The sequence below is a fragment of the Rhinopithecus bieti genome, unplaced genomic scaffold (genome assembly GCF_001698545.2).
Source record: "Rhinopithecus bieti isolate Rb0 unplaced genomic scaffold, ASM169854v2 scaffold_12488, whole genome shotgun sequence".
In the NCBI taxonomy this organism is placed as follows: domain Eukaryota; kingdom Metazoa; phylum Chordata; class Mammalia; order Primates; family Cercopithecidae; genus Rhinopithecus; species Rhinopithecus bieti.
Genome location: NW_016807077.1, coordinates 60206 through 79167, shown reverse-complemented (window position 1 = coordinate 79167; position 18962 = coordinate 60206). Strand labels below are relative to the sequence as shown.

General features: G+C 46.5%; 1 protein-coding gene across 2 annotated transcripts in view; it reads left to right on the top strand.

Annotated features, from left to right (window-relative positions):
• The first annotated feature begins 279 nt into the window (after nt 1-279).
• The window catches only part of EDEM2 (ER degradation enhancing alpha-mannosidase like protein 2), a 34001-nt gene continuing 15318 nt past the window's right edge, over nt 280-18962 (top strand). Inside the window, exons 1-7 of one of the 2 annotated variants that reach the window (XM_017880111.1) lie at nt 280-489; nt 719-829; nt 2908-2947; nt 5778-5883; nt 10227-10352; nt 13272-13483; nt 16464-16605. In XM_017880111.1, coding sequence (XP_017735600.1) covers nt 383-489; nt 719-829; nt 2908-2947; nt 5778-5883; nt 10227-10352; nt 13272-13483; nt 16464-16605 — 844 coding nt within the window. In that variant the 5' untranslated portion in view covers nt 280-382. The remainder of the gene's footprint in view (nt 490-718; nt 830-2907; nt 2948-5777; nt 5884-10226; nt 10353-13271; nt 13484-16463; nt 16606-18962) is intronic. The other variant, XM_017880112.1, reaches the window with a different exon arrangement.

Genomic DNA, 18962 nt, shown 5'->3' with positions numbered 1-18962 from the left:
CCCAGCCTTCATGCTTAATAAGGTTGTTGAAACAAATATGATAGAATGCATTTTAAATGCTTCGTACAGTACTAGTACACAATAAGTGCTCAATGCACGCTAGCTGTTATTATTAAAACATTAATTAACAACAGTAGTAACAATAGCCACTGTCTTTAAGACACGTTGATCAGCGCTTCCGAAAGCGTATATCCCAAGTTGCTCTTCGGCCACGTTTCACTGCGCATTGCATTCCGGGGCTTGTGGTCCGGAAGTGAGCGGCTGATTTCTCAGCGCGCAGGCGCAGTGGCGCGGGTCCCCGGAAGAACCCGCAGCAGCTCCCAGGATGAGCTGGTTGCAGTGGCTGCTGCTGCTGCGGGGCCGCTGAGAGGACACGAGCTCTATGCCTTTCCGGCTGCTCATCTCGCTTGGCCTCCTGTGCGCGCTGCTGCCCCTGCACCATGGTGCGCCAGGTCCCGACGGCTCCGCGCCAGATCCCGCCCACTACAGGTGAAGGAGGCCAGGTTCCCGCCCTTTCGCAGTTAGGGAATGGGATGCGCGAACCGGGTCCCTTCCCTTTCTGTCCATCCCAGGTCTCCTACCCCGACTTGCTCGGACCCCGCCACTAGGTCCCAAGCAGAAATCAGCTAGTGATTCCCACTTTCCGCCCTGTATCTTGTTCTTCCCCCGCTTGTTTTTGTGTTCTGGCCCCATGCCTGATTTCTCGTCCCACGCCCAGGGAGCGAGTCAAGGCCATGTTCTACCACGCCTACGACAGCTACCTGGAGAATGCCTTTCCCTTCGATGAGCTACGACCTCTCACCTGTGACGGGCACGACACCTGGGGCAGGTAGTGCGAGCGGAGGGGCAAGGGGCGGCCAGGGTCTGACTTTCCGGGCCTACGCGGGCGGGTCAGCTGGGGCTGGTGGCTTCATGGTCTCCTCACCGGCACCGGAAAGCACCCAGATGAGCTACAACCGCGTTCCCTCCAATTCTTGCTATCGCCTCCAGGATCCATTTAGCCTCTCGCAGTGAAAAAAAGTCCTGGATTAGCCGGGTGGGCTGGATCGCTGGGCTCAGCGCCAGCAGTAACAGGCACCAGCTGTGGGGACATAGGCAATTTCTGGAGTAACAAGAAACCGTGGAAGGGCTCCAAGAATTAGAAAACCCAACCTTTTCATTGTGTAGGTGGGCATTCAGGTCAAGGAAGGAGTGTGACACTCCTAAAACGTAACTGTTTGTAATTGGTGTTCCCTGTGCCTGAAATACACTCTTCCCGTTTTCCTCCCATAACTGGCTGCTACTTGTCATTCAGATCTCAGCTCAGTAGTCACCTCCTCAGCATCCGCTTCCCTAATGACCCACGACTGCCTTTTAAGTCACTCTTACAAGTTACCTGTTTTATTTTCTTTGTAGCACTTCTCACTCTTTGATACTCTAATTTTCGCTTATCTACTGTTTGTCTTTCTCGTTCCCACTAGAATAAAAATCTATGAGAGCTGGAATTCACTGGCTTATTCCTTGCTGAGTGAAGAATCATTGCATTAGCTGAAGCTGGCATTGATTGAACACTGTGCTAAACATTTTACTGTGTCATCTCCTTTAATTATCTTAATACCCCTACGAGTTAGGTGCCATTATCCCTGTTTTACACACGAATGTGCTAAGGTCGAGAGAAGTTAAACTAAAAACTTGTGATGGCTTTAATTTTTTTAAGTTGAAACAAAGTAAATACAAATGGCAAATTCAAGTGGTAAAAAATTATATACAATAAATATCTCCCATACCCTAGAATTCCAACTATTAACTTTCCTTTGTATCTCTCCAGAAATATTCTTGGTTTATGCCATTATACATATAGATGTGTGTATGTGTATCTTTTTAAAATGAACTTCTTAAAGGCATAATTTACGTATAATAAAGTATACTCTTTTTTTTTTTTTGAGATGGAGTTTGTTGTTTCCCAGGCTGGCGTGCAATGGTGTGATTGCAACCTCCGCCTCCTGGCTTCAAGCGATTCTCCTGCCTCAGCCTCCCAGGTAGTTGGGATTACAGGAGCCCACCACCACACCTGGATAATTTTTTTTGTGGAGATAGAGTTTTGCCATTTGGCCAGGCTGGTGTTGAACTCCTGACCTAAGGTGATCCACCCACCTCGGCCTCCCAAAGTGCTGGGGGATTACAGGCATGAGCCACCATGCCCGGCCTACGCTCATTTTAAGTGCATAGTGACCACCATCACGGTCAAGATATGAAACACTTCTGTCATCTTAAAAAGTTCCCTTGTGGCCCTTTATAGTTTATCCTTGCACCACCACTGACCCTAACAATTTCTGATCTGCTCTCTGTCAGTAAGTATGTCTTTTTGAAACACAGATGGAAACATACTAAACCACCCTGTCTTTTTCATTAAAAACAATTCGAATATCTTTCCATCAGCCATAGAAGTCTTGATGACAATCTTTTTGATAACTTCATAGTTTTGCACTGTTTATAACACAGTTTAATCACCCATTAATGGGCGGACAGTTGGGTTCTTTCCAGCCTCTTGCTGTTCTAAACAATACTACCCTGAACACTGTCAAACAGCTGTTCACTGTGGGGTAAATTCCTAGACGTGAAAATTGGTGAAAAGCCTGTGCTTCAAGCTACAATCGTATACTGCCTCCCAATGGCAGAGGAGAATGCCAGAATATAGGTGATGTATTTAATTACAATGGAGCTACATCAGCCAACCCTCCCAGGTGCATTAAGTGGGTCAGAGGATCCCTGCGATTTTCACTGTGGCTTCTCTGTTGTGACTGTAAGTGGGACAGGCAGAGGCATTACTTTGCCTCGTTTACTTTTAGGGGGATCAGATCTAGGGCAGCCATAATGTCTGGTATTTGATTTTCTTACTAAGCGGCTGGGATTTCTGTCCTTTTGCAGTTTTTCTCTGACTCTCATTGACGCACTGGACACCTTGCTGGTAAGTATCTCGTCTGTTTCTTTTCCTTTCCACCGTTACATAACCAACATCCTTCCTCTTTTGGCAGCTTGACTGTGGGTGAAAAATGAATTCCTCTCCTAGGCCTTTTATTTGCATCTCATGATTCTGAACTGTCCGCTGCAGTTGCCTAGCTACATAGGGAAAAACGAACTACAACTTATGCAGATTCATTTATTTAGCAAACATTTATAGAGGACCTGTTATGTACGGAGAATTGTAATAGGCTTGTTTAAGTCTGTGGAGGATACAGAGACTTTGACATCCTCCTGTTTTCAGAGGCTTACATTCTAGGAGCCATGTTCAATGATAATAAAAGGATATCAGGTTGAGCATGGTGGCTCACACCCGTAATCCCAGCACTTTGGAAGGCTGAGGCAGGCAGATCACCTGAGGTCAGGGGTTCGAGACCAGCCCAGCCAATATGGTGAAATCCCATCTCTATTAAAATACAAAAAATTAGCCTGGCATAGTGGCACATGTCTGTTATCCCAGCTACTGGGGAGGCTGAGGCAGGAGAATTGCTTGAACCCGGGAGGCAGAGGTTGCAGTGAGCTGAGATTGCACCATTGCACTCCAGCCTGGGTGACAAGAGTGAAACTCCGTCTCAAAAAAATTAAAAATGAAAAAATAATATCCGTGACTAATTAGTATGTTTGTGTAGGGCTTAGTACAGACATGTATTAATTCTTCCAACACTTACTTGAGGTAAGTACATTTACTCCTTCTTATGGCTAAGAAACCTGATGCTTACGACTGGGCGCAGTGGCTCACGCCTGTAATCCCAGCACTTTGGGAGGCCAAGGTGGGAGGATCGCTTGAGCACAGTAGTTCAAGACCAGCCTGGGCAATATGGTGAAACCCCATCTCTACCAAAAATATAAAAAATTAGGCATGATGGCACATGTCTGTGGCTCCATCTGTTTGGGAGGAGGGTGAGGTGGGAGGATTGTTTGAGTCAGGGAGGCAGAGGTTGCAGTGAGTCAAGATTACACCACTGCACTCCGGTCTGGGTAACAGAATAAAACCCTGTCTCAGACAAACAAACAAAAAAAAGATATAAAAGAAACCTGATGCTTAGAAAGGTAAAAAGGGCCAGGCGTGGTGGTTCATGCCTGTAATCCCAGCAGTTTGGGAGGCCAGCATTACTTGAGCCCCGGAGTTCAAGGCTGTGATGAGCTATGATCACACCACTGCACTCCAACCTGTGCAACAGAGCAAGACCCTGTCTCAAAAAAAAAAAAAAAGTCTTGGACTGGTCCAGGTCAGGTACCCACTCCATAGCCAGAGGGATGGGATCAGCCTCTCCCAAATCACAGGAGTGACTACTGGGGAAGAGTGATTCCTAGAGGGTAAACTGAGATGTTATTTATTGTCAAAAGAAGAGAGATTGAGATTGCATTTGGCTAATGGTTTAAATAAAAAGGGTTTATTTTCTCAAGTAAAAGAAAGTCTAGAGGTAATTTCTAGCGTTGGGTCAGCTACTCAACCGTGTTATCAGAGACCAGGCTCTTTGTAGCTTTGCATTCTAGTATCGTTAGTGTTTTGGCTTTTATTCTCGTGCTTAGTACCTCATGGTCTCACATAGCTGCCATCGCTTCAGAAATCAAGTCTGAGTTCAACGCAGAAAGAGACTAAAAGCCATGTTAGCTGTGTTTGTCCCTTGGTATTAAGAAAACAGAAGCCTTCCCAGAAGTGCCCCCAGTAGAATTCTCAAGGGTCAGAATTGACTGGGTAAACAATCAACTGCAGCAGCAAAGGAGGCTGAGAAAGCTTCTGGATTTCCAACCTCTGGTGGGAGGCCATGAGGTAAAGAGGGTAGGAATGAATTTAGTTTTGGGTCAGCCAACCTGTTCTGTTTTCCACAAGGTTGAACATGACAAGACAGGGTTAAAAACAACTGATACCTACTGCAAATGTCAAACTAAGACTTTTGGCTGGGTGCGGTGGCTCACTCCTGTAATCCCAGCACTTTGGGAGGCCAAGGCGGGTGGATCACAAGGTTAGGAGTTCGAGACCAGCCTGGCCAATATGGTGAAACCCTGTCTCTACTAAAAATACAAAAATTAGCTGGGCATGGTGGTGCATAATCCCAGCTACTCAGGAGGCTGAGGCAGGAGAATCCGGGAGGCGGAGCTTGAAGTAAGCAGAGATCGCGCCACTGCACTCCACCCTGGGCGACAGAGTGAGACTCTGTCTCAAAAAAACAAAACAAAAAACCTAAGACTTCTGTGTCGTTTGCATTCTTTTTTTTTTTTTTGAGAGGGTCTCGCTCTGTCGCTAGGCTGGAGTGGCAGTGGGGCCCGGTCCCAGCTCACTGCAAGCTCCACCTCCAGGGTTTTTACGCCATTCCTCGCTGCCTCAGCCTCCCGAGTAGCTGGGACTACAGGCGCCCGACCTCGCCCGCAGTTTTTTGTATTTTTTTTTAGTAGCAGACGGGGTTTCACCGTGTTAGCCAGGATGGTTCTCCGACCTCCTGACCTCGTGATCCCGGCCGTCTCGCCTCCAAGTGCTGGGGATTACAGGCTTGAGCCACCGCGCCCGGCCGCATTCTTTATATTGTGTGCGTTTAAATGACTACATCGTCACTCTTAATTGGGACCTAGGAATTTACTTAAACCAGTCTCTTGATATGAAGTCTCTGGATGATCTCTAGCTCTCAGTGCTTTCTTCTGCTGTCACCAATCCTAGGACAGAAACTGGAGGTCTTAAGTGGAATTAGTGAGGGCCACATCAACATAGAATCCCAGACTCTGAATCTGCCTCCACGCATGCAAGAGCCTCAGCGTCAGGTCTCTTTTTTTATTTCCAGATTTTGGGGAATGTCTCAGAATTCCAAAGAGTGGTTGAAGTGCTCCAGGACAACGTGGACTTTGATATTGATGTGAACGCCTCTGTGTTTGAAACCAACATTCGAGGTGAGGGCTGCTCTCTAGGACCTTTCAAAGAAAAGAGAGTGTGAAGTTGCCTCTGTAAACCAAGAAGTGGTAAATAGGATTTTAAGGACTGACCATGCCAGGACCCTTGGCCAAAACCTCTGACCGACAGAGCTCTCCTTCCCTCCTGGAGGGTGAGGTGGGGAAGTCTCAGGATTTCCACATCAGTTTCAGATATGAAAGTGAGCAGGAGACTAAAAGCCTGGAAAGAAATACACCAGATTACTCACCTCTTTAATATATATTTGATACTAGGCACACAGCTATGAACAAGAGAGATATGATCCTTGCCTTCTTGGAACTTACTGTCTGTCCAATCCAATTTTCTGCAATGATGGAAATGTTTTTTTAATCTGTGTTTTGGCCAGTATGGTAGCCACTAACCACATGAGTTCTTGAGCATTTGGAATGTATCTACTACAACTATGCAACTGAATTTTTAATTTCATTTAATTTTAATGATATTAAATTTAAATAGTCACATGTAGTTAGTGATTATTGTATTGGACAGTGCAAATCTAGGGCATTAATCTTTCAAACTTGGCTGCCCGTAGGAACCACTTAGGACCCTTTAAAAAATTCAGATGTTGAAGCTCCACCCTAAACCTAATGAATTGGAATCTCTGGGTTGGGTCCTAGGATCAGTATTTATAGCAGACTTCCAATGATTCTTGTGAAGCTACCACAGCCCTTATTTGCATTGACCTCTAGACCACTTAACAGCTGTCACCTCTGGATGGCAGAGTTCTATTTTTCCCCATTATTTTGTATGTTTTCTGCAATGAAACTTATATTCCAGACATATGATCCATAAAAATTTTGAAACAGAGAAGAGAGCAGAGGGACAACATGGTCTAAAATCCTGGTTTAGGAATCCGGCGTGAGTTTGAGGCTGTGCTTGTTGGCTGTGTCTCCCAGCTTCTGAGCCCAGTTTGTCGTCCGTGAATGAAGGTCGTTCTTATACCTTCATTTCTGATACGAATATAATTAATACCAGCTTTCTTTTGGTTGACATTTTCCCATGTATCTTTTTCTATCCTTTCCATCTTTCTGTAGTTTTATGATTAGAGACAGCTTTTGCAAGTAGTGTATTATATTTTATCCATTCTGACAATCTTTAACTAAAACATTTAATCCATTTACATTTACTGTAATTACTGATATATTTGCACTCATTTCTACAGTATTGTGCTCTCTGTGCCATCTTCTGTTTTTTTTTGAGATGGAGTCTCGCTCTGTTGCCCAGGCGGGAGCGCAGTGGTGCGATCTCGGCTTACTGCAACCTCTGCCACCCGGGTTCAAGCGATTATCCTGTCTCAGCCTCCCATGTAGCTGGGATTGCAGGTGCTCGCCACCACGCCCTGCTAATTTTTGTATTTTTAGTACAGATGGGGGTTTCACCATGTTGGCCAGGCTAGTCTCGAACTCCTGACCTCAGGTGATCCGCCCGCCTCAGCCTCCCAAAGTGCTGGGATTATAGGTGTGAGCCACTGCACCCGGCCCTGTGCCATCTTCTTTATGTTCCTTTATTCTGCCCTTTTTCATGCCTTCTTTAGATTGCTTCCCCCCATTCCATTTTCCTCTTACCAATAGGGAAATTATGCACAATATCTAGCTTTTTACATAGTTTTCCAAGTAAATTTAATACACATAACTTATCAAAGGCTAAATTTAGTGAAAATCTTTGTTCTCCTGAATAATGTAAAACCTGGCTTAGAGAACATCCTGACCTATATGCTATAGTTATATATTTTAGTTATTTGTTTTAAACCCTCCATACATTATAATTTTTGTTGTATACTGTTGAAGTTTTGCATTTACGCATATGTTTACCACTTTTTTGTTGTTGTTTTTGGTTTGAAATAGAGTCTCACTCTGTCACCCAGGCTGGAGTGCAATGGCATGATCTTGGCTCACTGCAACCTCCACCTCCTGGGTTTAAACGGTTCTCCTGCCTCAGCCTCCCGAGTAACTGGGATTACAGGTGTGCACCGCTACGCCAGGCTAATTTTTGTATTTTTAGTACAGATAGTGTTTCACCACGTTGGCCAGGCTGGTCTCAAATTCCTGACCTTGAGTGATCCACCTGCCTTGGCTTCCCAAAGTGCTGGAATTACAGGCGTGAGCCACTGTGCCTGGCCTTTTTGCCACTTTTTTGACTATCTTTTCTTTTCGTGTGTCAGACCTTTTCTCCAAAGTATTTCCTTTAGAATTTCCTTTAATGCAGGTATGTGATTCGCAAACATTCCTAGCTTTTGTTTATATGAAAATGTCTTTATTCCACTGTCTTTGGTTGGCCTTTGGGTGATATTTTGGCTGTTTGTATGGTTGTAGGTTGATGATTACTTTCTCTCATTGTATTGAAAAAATTTTCCAATATCTTCTGGTTTCATTATTGTTAAGAAGTAATCTGTCAATTTATTATTTCTTTGTAGAGAATCTTGTTTTGGTTTTCACTTTGGCTGTCTCCTCCTTTTAAAAACTTTTTATTATGGAAAACTTCAAACATAAAAGTAGAGAAAATAGTATAATGAACCAGATGTGCCCATCACCCAGCATTAATACTTATTACATAGATTCTGGCTGCATTTGAGATCTTTTTTCCCTTTGGTGTTCTGCAGTGTTACCATAATGTACATACATGTAGACTTCTTTTCTTTCTTTTTTTTTTTGAGATGGAGTCTTGCTCTGTCGCCCACGCTGGAGTGCAGTGGCCTGATCTCAGCTCACTGCAACTTCCGCCTCCCTGGTTCAAGAAATTCTCCTGCCTCAGCCTCCCGAGCTGGGACTACAGGCACACACCGCCACGCCCAGCTAATATTTTGTATTTTTAATAGAGACGGGGTTTCACTGTGTTTATCAGGCTGGTCGTAAACTGAGCTCACACAATCCGCCTGCCTCAGACTCCCAAAGTGCTGAGATTACAGGCGTGAGCCACCGCACCCGGACTTCTTTTTTTTTTTTTTTGAGATGGAGTCTCACTTTGTTGCCCAGGCTGGAGTGCAGTGGTGCGATCTTGGCTCACTGCAACCTCCGCCTCCTGGGTTCAAGCAGTTCTCCTGCCTCAGCCTCCCGAGTAGCTGGGACTACAGGCGTGCGCCACCACGCCGGCTAGTATTTTGTATTTTTAGTAGAGACAGGGTTTCACCATGCTGGCCAGGATGGTCACCATCTCCTGACCTCGTGGTCTGCCCACCTCGGCCTCCCAAAGTGCTGGGGTTGCAGACGTGAGCCACCGCGCCTGGCTTACATAGGGACCTTTTATCAGACTTCCACCTGAGGTAGGCCTGGCCTTGGTCTCCTATTCCCCCTCTGCAGGGAGGAAGGGAATTTTGAAGCTTAGGGTCACCAGTTATTTTCAGTGAGAGGGCTACTCAGGATATCTATTTAGCTATATTTCCAAGTACAGAACCTTTGTGTCTTTTTAAAAGTTCTAAATAGGCCGGGCACAGTGGCTGAGGCCTGTAATCCCAGGACTTTGGGAGGCCGAGGCGGGCGGATCATGAGGTCAGGAGATCGAGACCATCCTGGCTAGTGCAGTGAAACACTGTCTCTACAAAAAAAAATACAAAAAAATTAGCCGGACGGTGGCGGGCGCCTGTAGTCCCAGCTACTCGGGAGGTTGAGGCAGGAGAATGGTGTGAACCTGGGAGGCGGAGCTTGCAGTGAGCCGAAATTGTGCCACTGCACTCCCGCCTGGGGGACAAAATGAGACTCTGTACTCAAAAAAAAAAAAAAAAAAAAGTTCTAAATATTGCATAATAAGTTGAAATAGATAAATTAGTAAAATAAAGGTAATAACCACCATTACCCCCTCCCTCCAGATATGACAGATGACTGGGAGACAGACAGAGTGACAAATGGAATGAGCTTGGGCTTTGGAATCAAAGATACTCAGCCCTACCACCTACTAGATGGGTGACCTGGGGCAAGTCACTTTATCTCATGGAACCTCAGTATCTTCATATGAACAGGGGGCAGTAATAGTTAGTGCTTGGAACACAATAGGGACTTACCAAAAAATAGACACTGTTCCTGTGATGCACCAAGAGAAAAAAACCCATAAACTTAACACTGTATAAATATGTGGGATTAAGGGACTGTTTTTTCACTAGGTGGCTCTAGCTTCTTCCCAGTTAGCCACCCTAATAGAGGGAGGGTTTGTTTGTTTGTTTGTTTGTTTTCACCCATGGAATAGCCTCAGGAGGTCCTGAGAACACGCACCCCCAATAGAGTGTTTAGGTTTAACTCGCACAGGGGAAAGATCCTTGGTCCCTTGGTCTTTCCCTTTGGACTGTGCCATTTGCTTTCTGTGCCATCTGTAGTGGTAGGAGGACTCCTGTCTGCTCATCTGCTCTCCAAGAAGGCTGGGGTGGAAGTAGAGGCTGGATGGCCCTGTTCCGGGCCTCTCCTGAGAATGGCTGAGGAGGCAGCCCGAAAACTCCTCCCAGGTAAGACCCACACAGAGATGGGACAGAGATGAAGTCCATTAGGTCCTGCTTCCCTTGCTGAAGATGGGAGTGGCAGTGCTGAATTAATTTCTGGTATTTCTCACCAGGTGTATTTGGTATTTCTACCCCTCAAGCACCCACCGTGGAAATCAGGAGTGTCCTGGGCATTTTAAGGGCCTGCTGGGGCCCTGACCCAGATGGATGAGTCGACCTCATTATTGTTTGCAGGGGATGGTCAAAGGTGACCAGCCTGGTGGGTGGAAGGCCATTGCCCTTATTTTGAGTGAACCCATTTGTCCCCTCCCAGGTACTACAGTTATTTCACACACTGCTGGAGTAACAGGGGTCCAGGGAAGGGTGTTGGTGTGAGCATTAGCAGCCCTGGATTCTAGACTCGGCTCTGCCCGTCAACATCTTGACCAAGCCACTCTTTCTCTTCACAGTTTGTTGTTTGTTTGTTCGTGATGGAGTCTTGCTCTGTCGCCCAGGCTGGAGTGCAGTGGCGCAATCTCAGGTCACTGTAACCACTGCCTCCTGGGTTCAAGCAATTCTTTTGCCTCAGCCTCTGAAGTAGCTGGGATTACAGGCGCCCGCCACCACGACCAGCTAATTTTTGTATTTTTAGTAGAGGTGAAGTTTCACCATGTTGGTCAGGCTGGTCTTAAACTCCTGACCTCAAGTGATCCGCCTGCCTTGGCCTCGCAAAGTGCTGGGATTACAGGCATGAGCCACTGTGTCTGGCCTCTCTCCACAGTTTAATTTCTCCATCTATCGAATGAGAATCATAATTTCCACCTCCCTACCACATCGGGTTTTGGGGAGGCTAAAATGAGGTCAGGAAGGAGAAACTGCTTAGAGAACCTCCAACACTTTTAAAACGAGAGGGATTTGTTTTGTGGCTAAGCTGTGTCCAGGGCTGCAGGCCAACCCTCCGTATTTTTGTCTAGTGAGGCAGTAACACCAGGTTCAATAGCATCAACTGTACACTGTGTTCCCTACAGGGTGTGGTGGAAGCTCTGAGGACTGTTCACACCCAGACACGTCACACTGTGCTTTCCACCAGCCTCTTGGCCATCTCACTTATTTATCCCTTTTCTTTCTTTTTTTTTTTTTTTGAGACAGGGTCTTGCTGTCACCCAGGCTGGAGTGCAGTGGCGTGATCATGGCTCACTGCAGCCTCTCGAACTCCTGGGCTCAGTTGATTCTCCCACCTCAGCCTCCTGAGTAGCTGGGATTACAGGCACACGCCACCACACATGGCTAAATTTTTTTTGTAGAGATGGGGTTTCACCATGTTGCCCAGGCTGGTCTTGAACTCCTGGGATCAAGTGATCCACCTGCCTCGGCCTCCCAAAGTGTTGGAATTACAGGTATGAGCCACCACACCTGGCCTCTTTATCCCTCTCACATAGCACTTGCCTCTCCTTTGTGGGAGAGCTGAGGATAGTGGGTGAGCTGGGTTCAGGTCTCACTCATGGCTCATGGCTCATGGCTCATGGCTAATGGCTTAAGCGTCTTCCTTGCAGACATTGTGTCCTGTGTGATACATTCCTGGAGGAAACTCTGGAAACGCTGTCTAGCTGCTCCTCCTTTATTATTTAATTATTTTTGGCCATTGGTCATTTTATAAAAAAAGGTCAAGAAACAGGATTTTGTCACTCCCCTTCTTTTTAATACGGCCTGACTTTTCTGAAATATTCCTTAGAGCCCTTCCTGGTTGTGACTTGCTGTCCCACTGGTGTCTGCCAGATAGCAAGTTTCTTGTCTGTGGCAGACAGAGTTGCTAGACCCTGTGGTTCTTGGAAGTGTCGACACCTTTGTTCACAGATTGGTGACGCACAGGCTGCTCTGGAGTTGTTTGACCTTTAGGCCCGGAGAGGAAATCTCTGCCTCTGGCTGATTTAGTTCTCGTCTTGAATCAGAAGACACTTGGGTGGGGCGGGCAGAGAACTGGACTGGAGCTAGGGGTGGGCACGGGGCAGGCATTCCCATCCCAGCTCTGTTTGACACTCTCTGTGTGGCCTTGGGCTGAATCACTTCTTCACAGGCCTGGTTTTCCCTACCTGTAAATCCAGGGTCATGCTGTATCAGTGGTTTAGTGGTTTATATCCTATTTTACTTCCTTTTAAAAATAATTTAGCCCCTATACTCTTTATTTAAAGCAGAGATCTTTATTTAAAGTCTATGAATGGCTTTGTTTATTATTATTATTATTTTGAGACAGGGTCTCGTCTTGTCACCCAGGCTGGAGTGCAGTGGTGCAGTCTCAGCTCACTGCAGCCCCTGCCTCCTGGGTTCAAACAATTCTTGTGCCTCAGCATCCCAAATAGCCGGAATTACAGACGTGTACCACCACACTTGTCTAATTTTTGTATTTTTAGTAGAGACAGGGTTTCACCATGTTGGCCAGGCTGGTCTGGAACTCCTGACCTCAAGTGATCTGCCTGACTTGGCCTCCCAAAGTGCTGGGATTATAGGCGTGAGCCAAAAGTCTATGAATGGCTTTGAATGGGGCTTACTCTTTGCATTGTGCCACAAGCCCCACCACTTTCTGTGGCTTACCCCCTGCCTACATCACAATAAGTTATCTGCCTGGGCTTTGAAGGCATAGTGTAAAATAAATAAAAATAGCTAAAGTGCTCTAGCTAAAGCGAGTGTGTGTGGAGCACAGCCCGCTCCCTGCACCCTCATCATGAGCAGGAACCCAAGGGTTGTGCAGAGCAGTGTTTGACAGCATCTGGGCTGGGTGGCTGCTCAGGGCCCTCCAGTTATGGCATTTATCCTTCTCTGGCTCAGACTCTAGCAGGACAGCCAGGAGAAAGAGGAAAGTGCTGGCTAAGGTCCCAGGCTTTGGGCGTGTATCAGAACTATCCCTATCCCCCTGCTCCTGTCCGGGGTCATAATTTTTCAATTGTTCAGCCTTTCAGACCCCCACTGGCATGCCATATGGAACGGTGAACTTACTTCATGGCGTGAACCCAGGAGAGACCCCTGTCACCTGTACGGCAGGGATTGGGACCTTCATTGTTGAATTTGCCACCCTGAGCAGCCTCACTGGTGACCCGGTGTTTGAAGATGTGGCCAGAGTGGCTTTGATGCGCCTCTGGGAGAGCCGGTCAGATATCGGGCTGGTAGGTTCGCTGCTGCCCTTCCTGTTTGAGTCAAAGTTGCCACCTTGGCCCCAGCTTATGAGGCCCAGGGCTCTGAGCAATAAGTTGTAATCAAGCCAAGGAAAACTTAGGGTGACCTTAGGAGTGGTCCAGGATTTGGGCTCAGGACACCAAAAATAGACCAACCTTCCAATTCAAGTTTGGGTTGGAGTGGGAAGGAGAGTGGGAAAGCACATTTTTCTGGCAGGCAGCAGGGGCTGCATTAAGCTTTGACCACTTGAGATTCTCTGATTTCTAGGAAGAGGGTTGTATATTTCATGCACCTGACTCACGTGGTGACTTCAGCTCATCAGCTCGTCCGGCCTTCATTTTTAGTGTCTGTCTGTATTTGCTGTTTCTTAGGACACCAGTTCTGGGAGATACTGAATGACTGTTGTGTGACAAAATGAGTCCTGGCCATTTAAGTTAGGGGAATATTACACATAATATACCCCCCCCCTTTTTTTTGGAGAGTCAGAATGCACATGAGCAGAATAAAAGTCCTCTAGTAAAGAGATCTGTTCAACTTTGCTTAACTTAACATTTCCCAAACTTATTTAACACCAGAGCTTCCCTTTATCTTCTAGTACTATTAACCCATGGAAATTGAACACACTTTGGACCAGATGATCTCTAAGGTCAGTTTCAGCTTCTAAATGGAATAATCCAGTAAGATTAACAGTAATTGAGCCAAAGCCATCCAGGACATACCACTGGATTTAGTCAGAACTGGATTTAAGCCCTGGCCTTGCTACATCGAAACTGTGTGACTCTGAGCAAGTCACTCAACCTCTCTTGTCCTCAGTTACTTCAGCCGTAACGTTAATATATTAATACCCACTTTGCTGAGTCATTCTGACATAGGAAGACTGTGTTCAGGTCTAGGCACATTTTATGCAGAGTCTGGTGCTAATTTAGCTTGAAAAGTAAAGCTTGTGTGAGGACTTCTTGAAAATCCCTTAAGAGGGTGCCCCCTTAAGGCTGGGCGCGGTGGCTCATGCCTGTAATCCCAGCACTTTGGGAGGCCAAGGCAGGCGGATCACTTGAGGTCAGGAGTTCGAGAGCAGCCTGACTAACATGGAGAAACCCAGTCTCTACTAAAAAATTACAAAATTAGCCGGGTGTGGTGGTGCATGCCTGTAATCCCAGCTACTTGGGGAGCGGAGGCAGGAGAATTGCTTGAACCTGGAAGGCAGAGGTTGCGATGAGCCGAGATCACGCCATTGCATTCCAGCCTGGGCGACAAGAGCAAAACTCCGTCTCAAAAAAAAAAAAAAAAAAAAAGTGCCCCCCTGGAGACCTGTAGTGAATCCCTTAGTCCATCTCAGGCAGGTTTTGCTCCAACAATGGGACCGTAGTAGACTCTGTTGGTGCTGTGCCCATATCCTCTCAACTCTTACCATTTCCATGCACACTGGCCAGTCTTCCAACTGCCATCACCTGCACCTCTTTGCCTAGGGGTCTCCTCTGGTGCCTGGAGCCACTTTGCTTGCCTTTGGCTGAGGGTACCAGGATTTAATGCTACCCATGAGTAGCTCTCAAGCCAATGGGAGTTGGTGGATAAACATTCCAGTTCCCTGCCCCTTTGGTGGGATCACTCCGAAGCTCAGGCTCTGCACTGAATTCCTGAGCTCCCCAGCAGGATTGAACTCCAGTTCCCATGGTGGAAACCTGCCTGATGGCATACCCCTTAAATGCTGCATCCCTTGCCCTGCCTCACTTTACTTCTCCTCTACTGGTGTTTACAGGGACTCGCCTTCCAAATCAACTACTTTCGATCAGAATGAGGTTGTGCCCCTGGGGGAACCCAAACTAACACAAAACAGCTATTTCTTTGAGTACCAAATGACGTTACCAGCTTCCATGAGGATCTAAGTTGTATGAAAAATACACATCTGTGACCGGGCGCGGTGGCTCACGCCTCTAATCCCAACACCTTGGGAGGCCGAGGCAGGCGGATCACCTGAGGTCGGGAGTTTGAGACCAGCCTGACCAACATGGAGAAACCCCGTCTCTAAATAAATAAAAAATACAAAAAATAAAATAAATAAAATGAAACAGAAAAATGCATATCTTTATTTATTTTTTTGAGACAGAGTCTCCTCCTGTCGCCCAGACTGGAGTGCAGTGGCACGATCTCAGCTCACTGCAACCTCCCCTTCCTAGATTCAAGTGATTTTCGTGCCTCTGCCTGCTGAGTAGCTGGGATTACAGGCGCACACCACCATGCCTGGCTAATTTTTGTGTTTTTAATGGAGACGGGGTTTTACCATGTTGGCCAAGTTGGTCTCGGACTTCTGACCTCAAGTGATTCGCCTACCTCAGCCTCCCAAAGTGCTGGGGTTATAGGCGTGAGCCACCGCGCCTGGCCAGCATTGGCAATTTTTAACAGTCTCTACAGAGACTGAACAATTAAAAAAAAAAAAAAAGTCAAAGGATATAAAAAAAAGGTACTCAGTGACATTGGTGAAGTCCCCTTTTGCCCCTGTCTCCAGCTATTCGGTTTCTCTCCTTAGAACCACTCTGTTAGCTTCCTGGTGAATGTTCTTCTTGAGTTAATTTATGGACATATGTAAAGCATGCCTGTGTCTTCAGATACTGGGATCACATGCTGAGTGCTGAGAAATCGGACAGATTGTGGGAACAGCAAATTCTCATCTCCCATCTCACATTCACTCTAGGCAGGACATAAACACTCCAAATCATTTTTCTTTTTCATTTTTTGCTCAATGTGTGTAATTAAGTCTTCATAAATGTGCATGAGATGCATCTCTACTATGCGGATGTACAGGAAGGCTGGCCATGATCCAGCCTTGCCCTTCCCTCTCACGGTCTGTGTGTCTCCCAAGAAGCACTGGGGCGCCTACCTAGCATCTTCCTGGGTAGTCAGGGTTGGGGGTGAGTAGATCCTTCTTTGGCCATCAGCCTTCCCCTTGGGACCGTGTGTCTTTCTCTCTCTCAGGTCGGCAACCACATTGATGTGCTCACTGGCAAGTGGGTGGCCCAGGACGCAGGCATTGGGGCTGGCGTGGACTCCTACTTTGAGTACTTGGTGAAAGGAGCCATCCTGCTTCAGGATAAGAAGCTCATGGCCATGTTCCTAGGTAAAAAGGGCAGAGTAAGGGAACTTTTCCCCTGATTTTTCTTGTTGATGTGTGATTTGTTTAAAACGTTTTTTTGTTTGTTTGTTTGTTTGTTTTTGAGACAAGAGTCTTGCTGTGTCTCCCAGGCTGGAGTGCAGTGGCACAATCTAGGCTCACTGCAACCTCTGCCTCCCAGGTTCCAGTGATTCTTGTGCCTCAGCTTCCTGAATAGCTGGGACTACAGGCGCACACCATCACACCCAGCTAATTTTTGAATTGTTATAGAAATGGGGTTTCACCATGTTGGCTAGGCTGGTCTTAAACTCCAGACCTCAGGTGATCTGCCTGCCTTGGCCTCCCAAACTGCTGGGATTACAGGTGTGAGCCACCATGCCCGGCCTGAGTGCCTGCAGATTCAGTTCTGAATTCAGAGTCATTATGGACTTACACTGCCTACTTCATGCCCACTACACCACTTCATGCCTTCTTGCAAAAGCCACCTGAAGCATGCTGCATTCTGTGTATGTAGCCCTGTATTTCTTATCTCCTGGCCATTGCACATGGCATCTTCTTTGCCTAGAATGTCTTTTTTCCTGTCTTCCTGTGTCCAAATTCTTTTCACCCTTCAAAGCCTAACTTAAATGTCACCTTGCCCAGGAAGTAGCTTGATCCTTCTTCAGAATTTAGGACCTTTAGCATCTTTCTTGCAGTTAGCTCTTATCAACAGTTACAGCTCTACTAATTGAATGCAGAATCCGTGCCTTATTCATCTTGTGTTTCTCACAGTGCTTTACATGTGGTAGGTAATAGATTAATCTCTGTTGAATAAATACATCTTACCCTCCAGGCCCTTAGACACTAGCAATATTGAGGAATTGTTGAGCACCTAATTACTATTACTATTATAGCTACAGTAGTCCCCTGTTATCGACAGCTTTGATTTCCATGGTTTCATTTATCCACGGTCAACTACAGTCTGAAAATAAGTGAGTACAATCAGATAAGGTATTTTGAGGCTGAGTGCAGTGGCTTACGCCTGTAATCCCAGTGCTTTGGAAGTGAGGATTGCTTGAGGCCAGGAGTTTGAGACCAGCCTGGGCAATATAACAAGACTCCCTCTCTTTAAAAAAAAAAAAAAGGTATTTTGAGACACCAAATTTACATAATTTCTTTTTTTTTTCTGTCTCTTACCGAAGAGACAAATTCACATAACGTCTATACAATATTTTGTTATCGTTGTTCTGTTTTTTTTTTTTTGGAGATGGAGTCTCGCTCTGTCACCCAAACTGGAGTGCAGTGGCCGGATCTCAGCTCACTGCAAGCTCCGCCTTTCGGGCTCACGCCATTCTCCTGCCTCAGCCTCCCGAGTAGCTGGGACTACAGGCGCCCGCCACCTCGCCCAGCTAGTTTTTTGTGGTTTTTTTAGTAGAGACGGGGTTTCACCATGTTAGCCAGGATGGTCTCGATCTCCTGACTTTGTGATCTGCCCATCTCGGCCTCCCAAAGTGCTGGGATTACAGGCTTGAGCCACCGCGCCCGGCCTCATTGTTCTGTTTTATTATTAGTTATTGTTAATCTCTTCCCATGCCTAATTTATAAATTAAACTTTTTCGGCTGGGCACAGTGGCTCGTGTCTTTAATCCCAGCGCTTTAGGAGGCTGAGGCAAGAGAATTGCTTGACCCCAGAAGATCGAGATCAGCCTGGGCAACATGGTGAGACCTTGTCTCTACAAAAAATTTTAAAAAATTAGCTGGACGTGGTGGTGTGTGCCTGTAGTCCCAGCTACTTGGGAGACTGAAGTGAAGGATTGCTTGACCCTGGGAGGTTGAGGGTGTAGTGAGCCATGATCATACCACTGCACTTCAGCCTGGGTGGCAGACTAAGACCCTATCTCAAAAATAAATTTTTTTTTTTTTTTTTTTGAGACGGAGTCTCACTCTGTCGCCCGGGCTGGAGTGCAGTGGCCGGATCTCAGCTCACTGCAATCCGCCTCCCGGGTTTTACACCATTCTCCTGCCTCAGCCTCCGGAATAGCTGGGACTGCAGGCGCCCGCCACCTCGCCCGGCTAGTTTTTTGTATTTTTTAGTAGAGACGGGGTTTCACCGTGTTACCCAGGATGGTCTCGATCTCCTGACCTCTGATCCGCCCGTCTCGGCCTCCCAAAGTGCTGGGATTACAGGCTTGAGCCACCGCGCCCGGCCAAAATAAAATTTTAAAATTTAATGAAGTAAGCTTTCTCATAGATGCGTATGTATAGGAAAACAGTAGTCACGCGTTGCTTAATGACAGGGATATATTCTGAGAATTGCATCGTTAGGTGATTTCATCATTTTGCAAACATCATAGGGTGTACTTCAGCAAACCTAGATGGTGTAG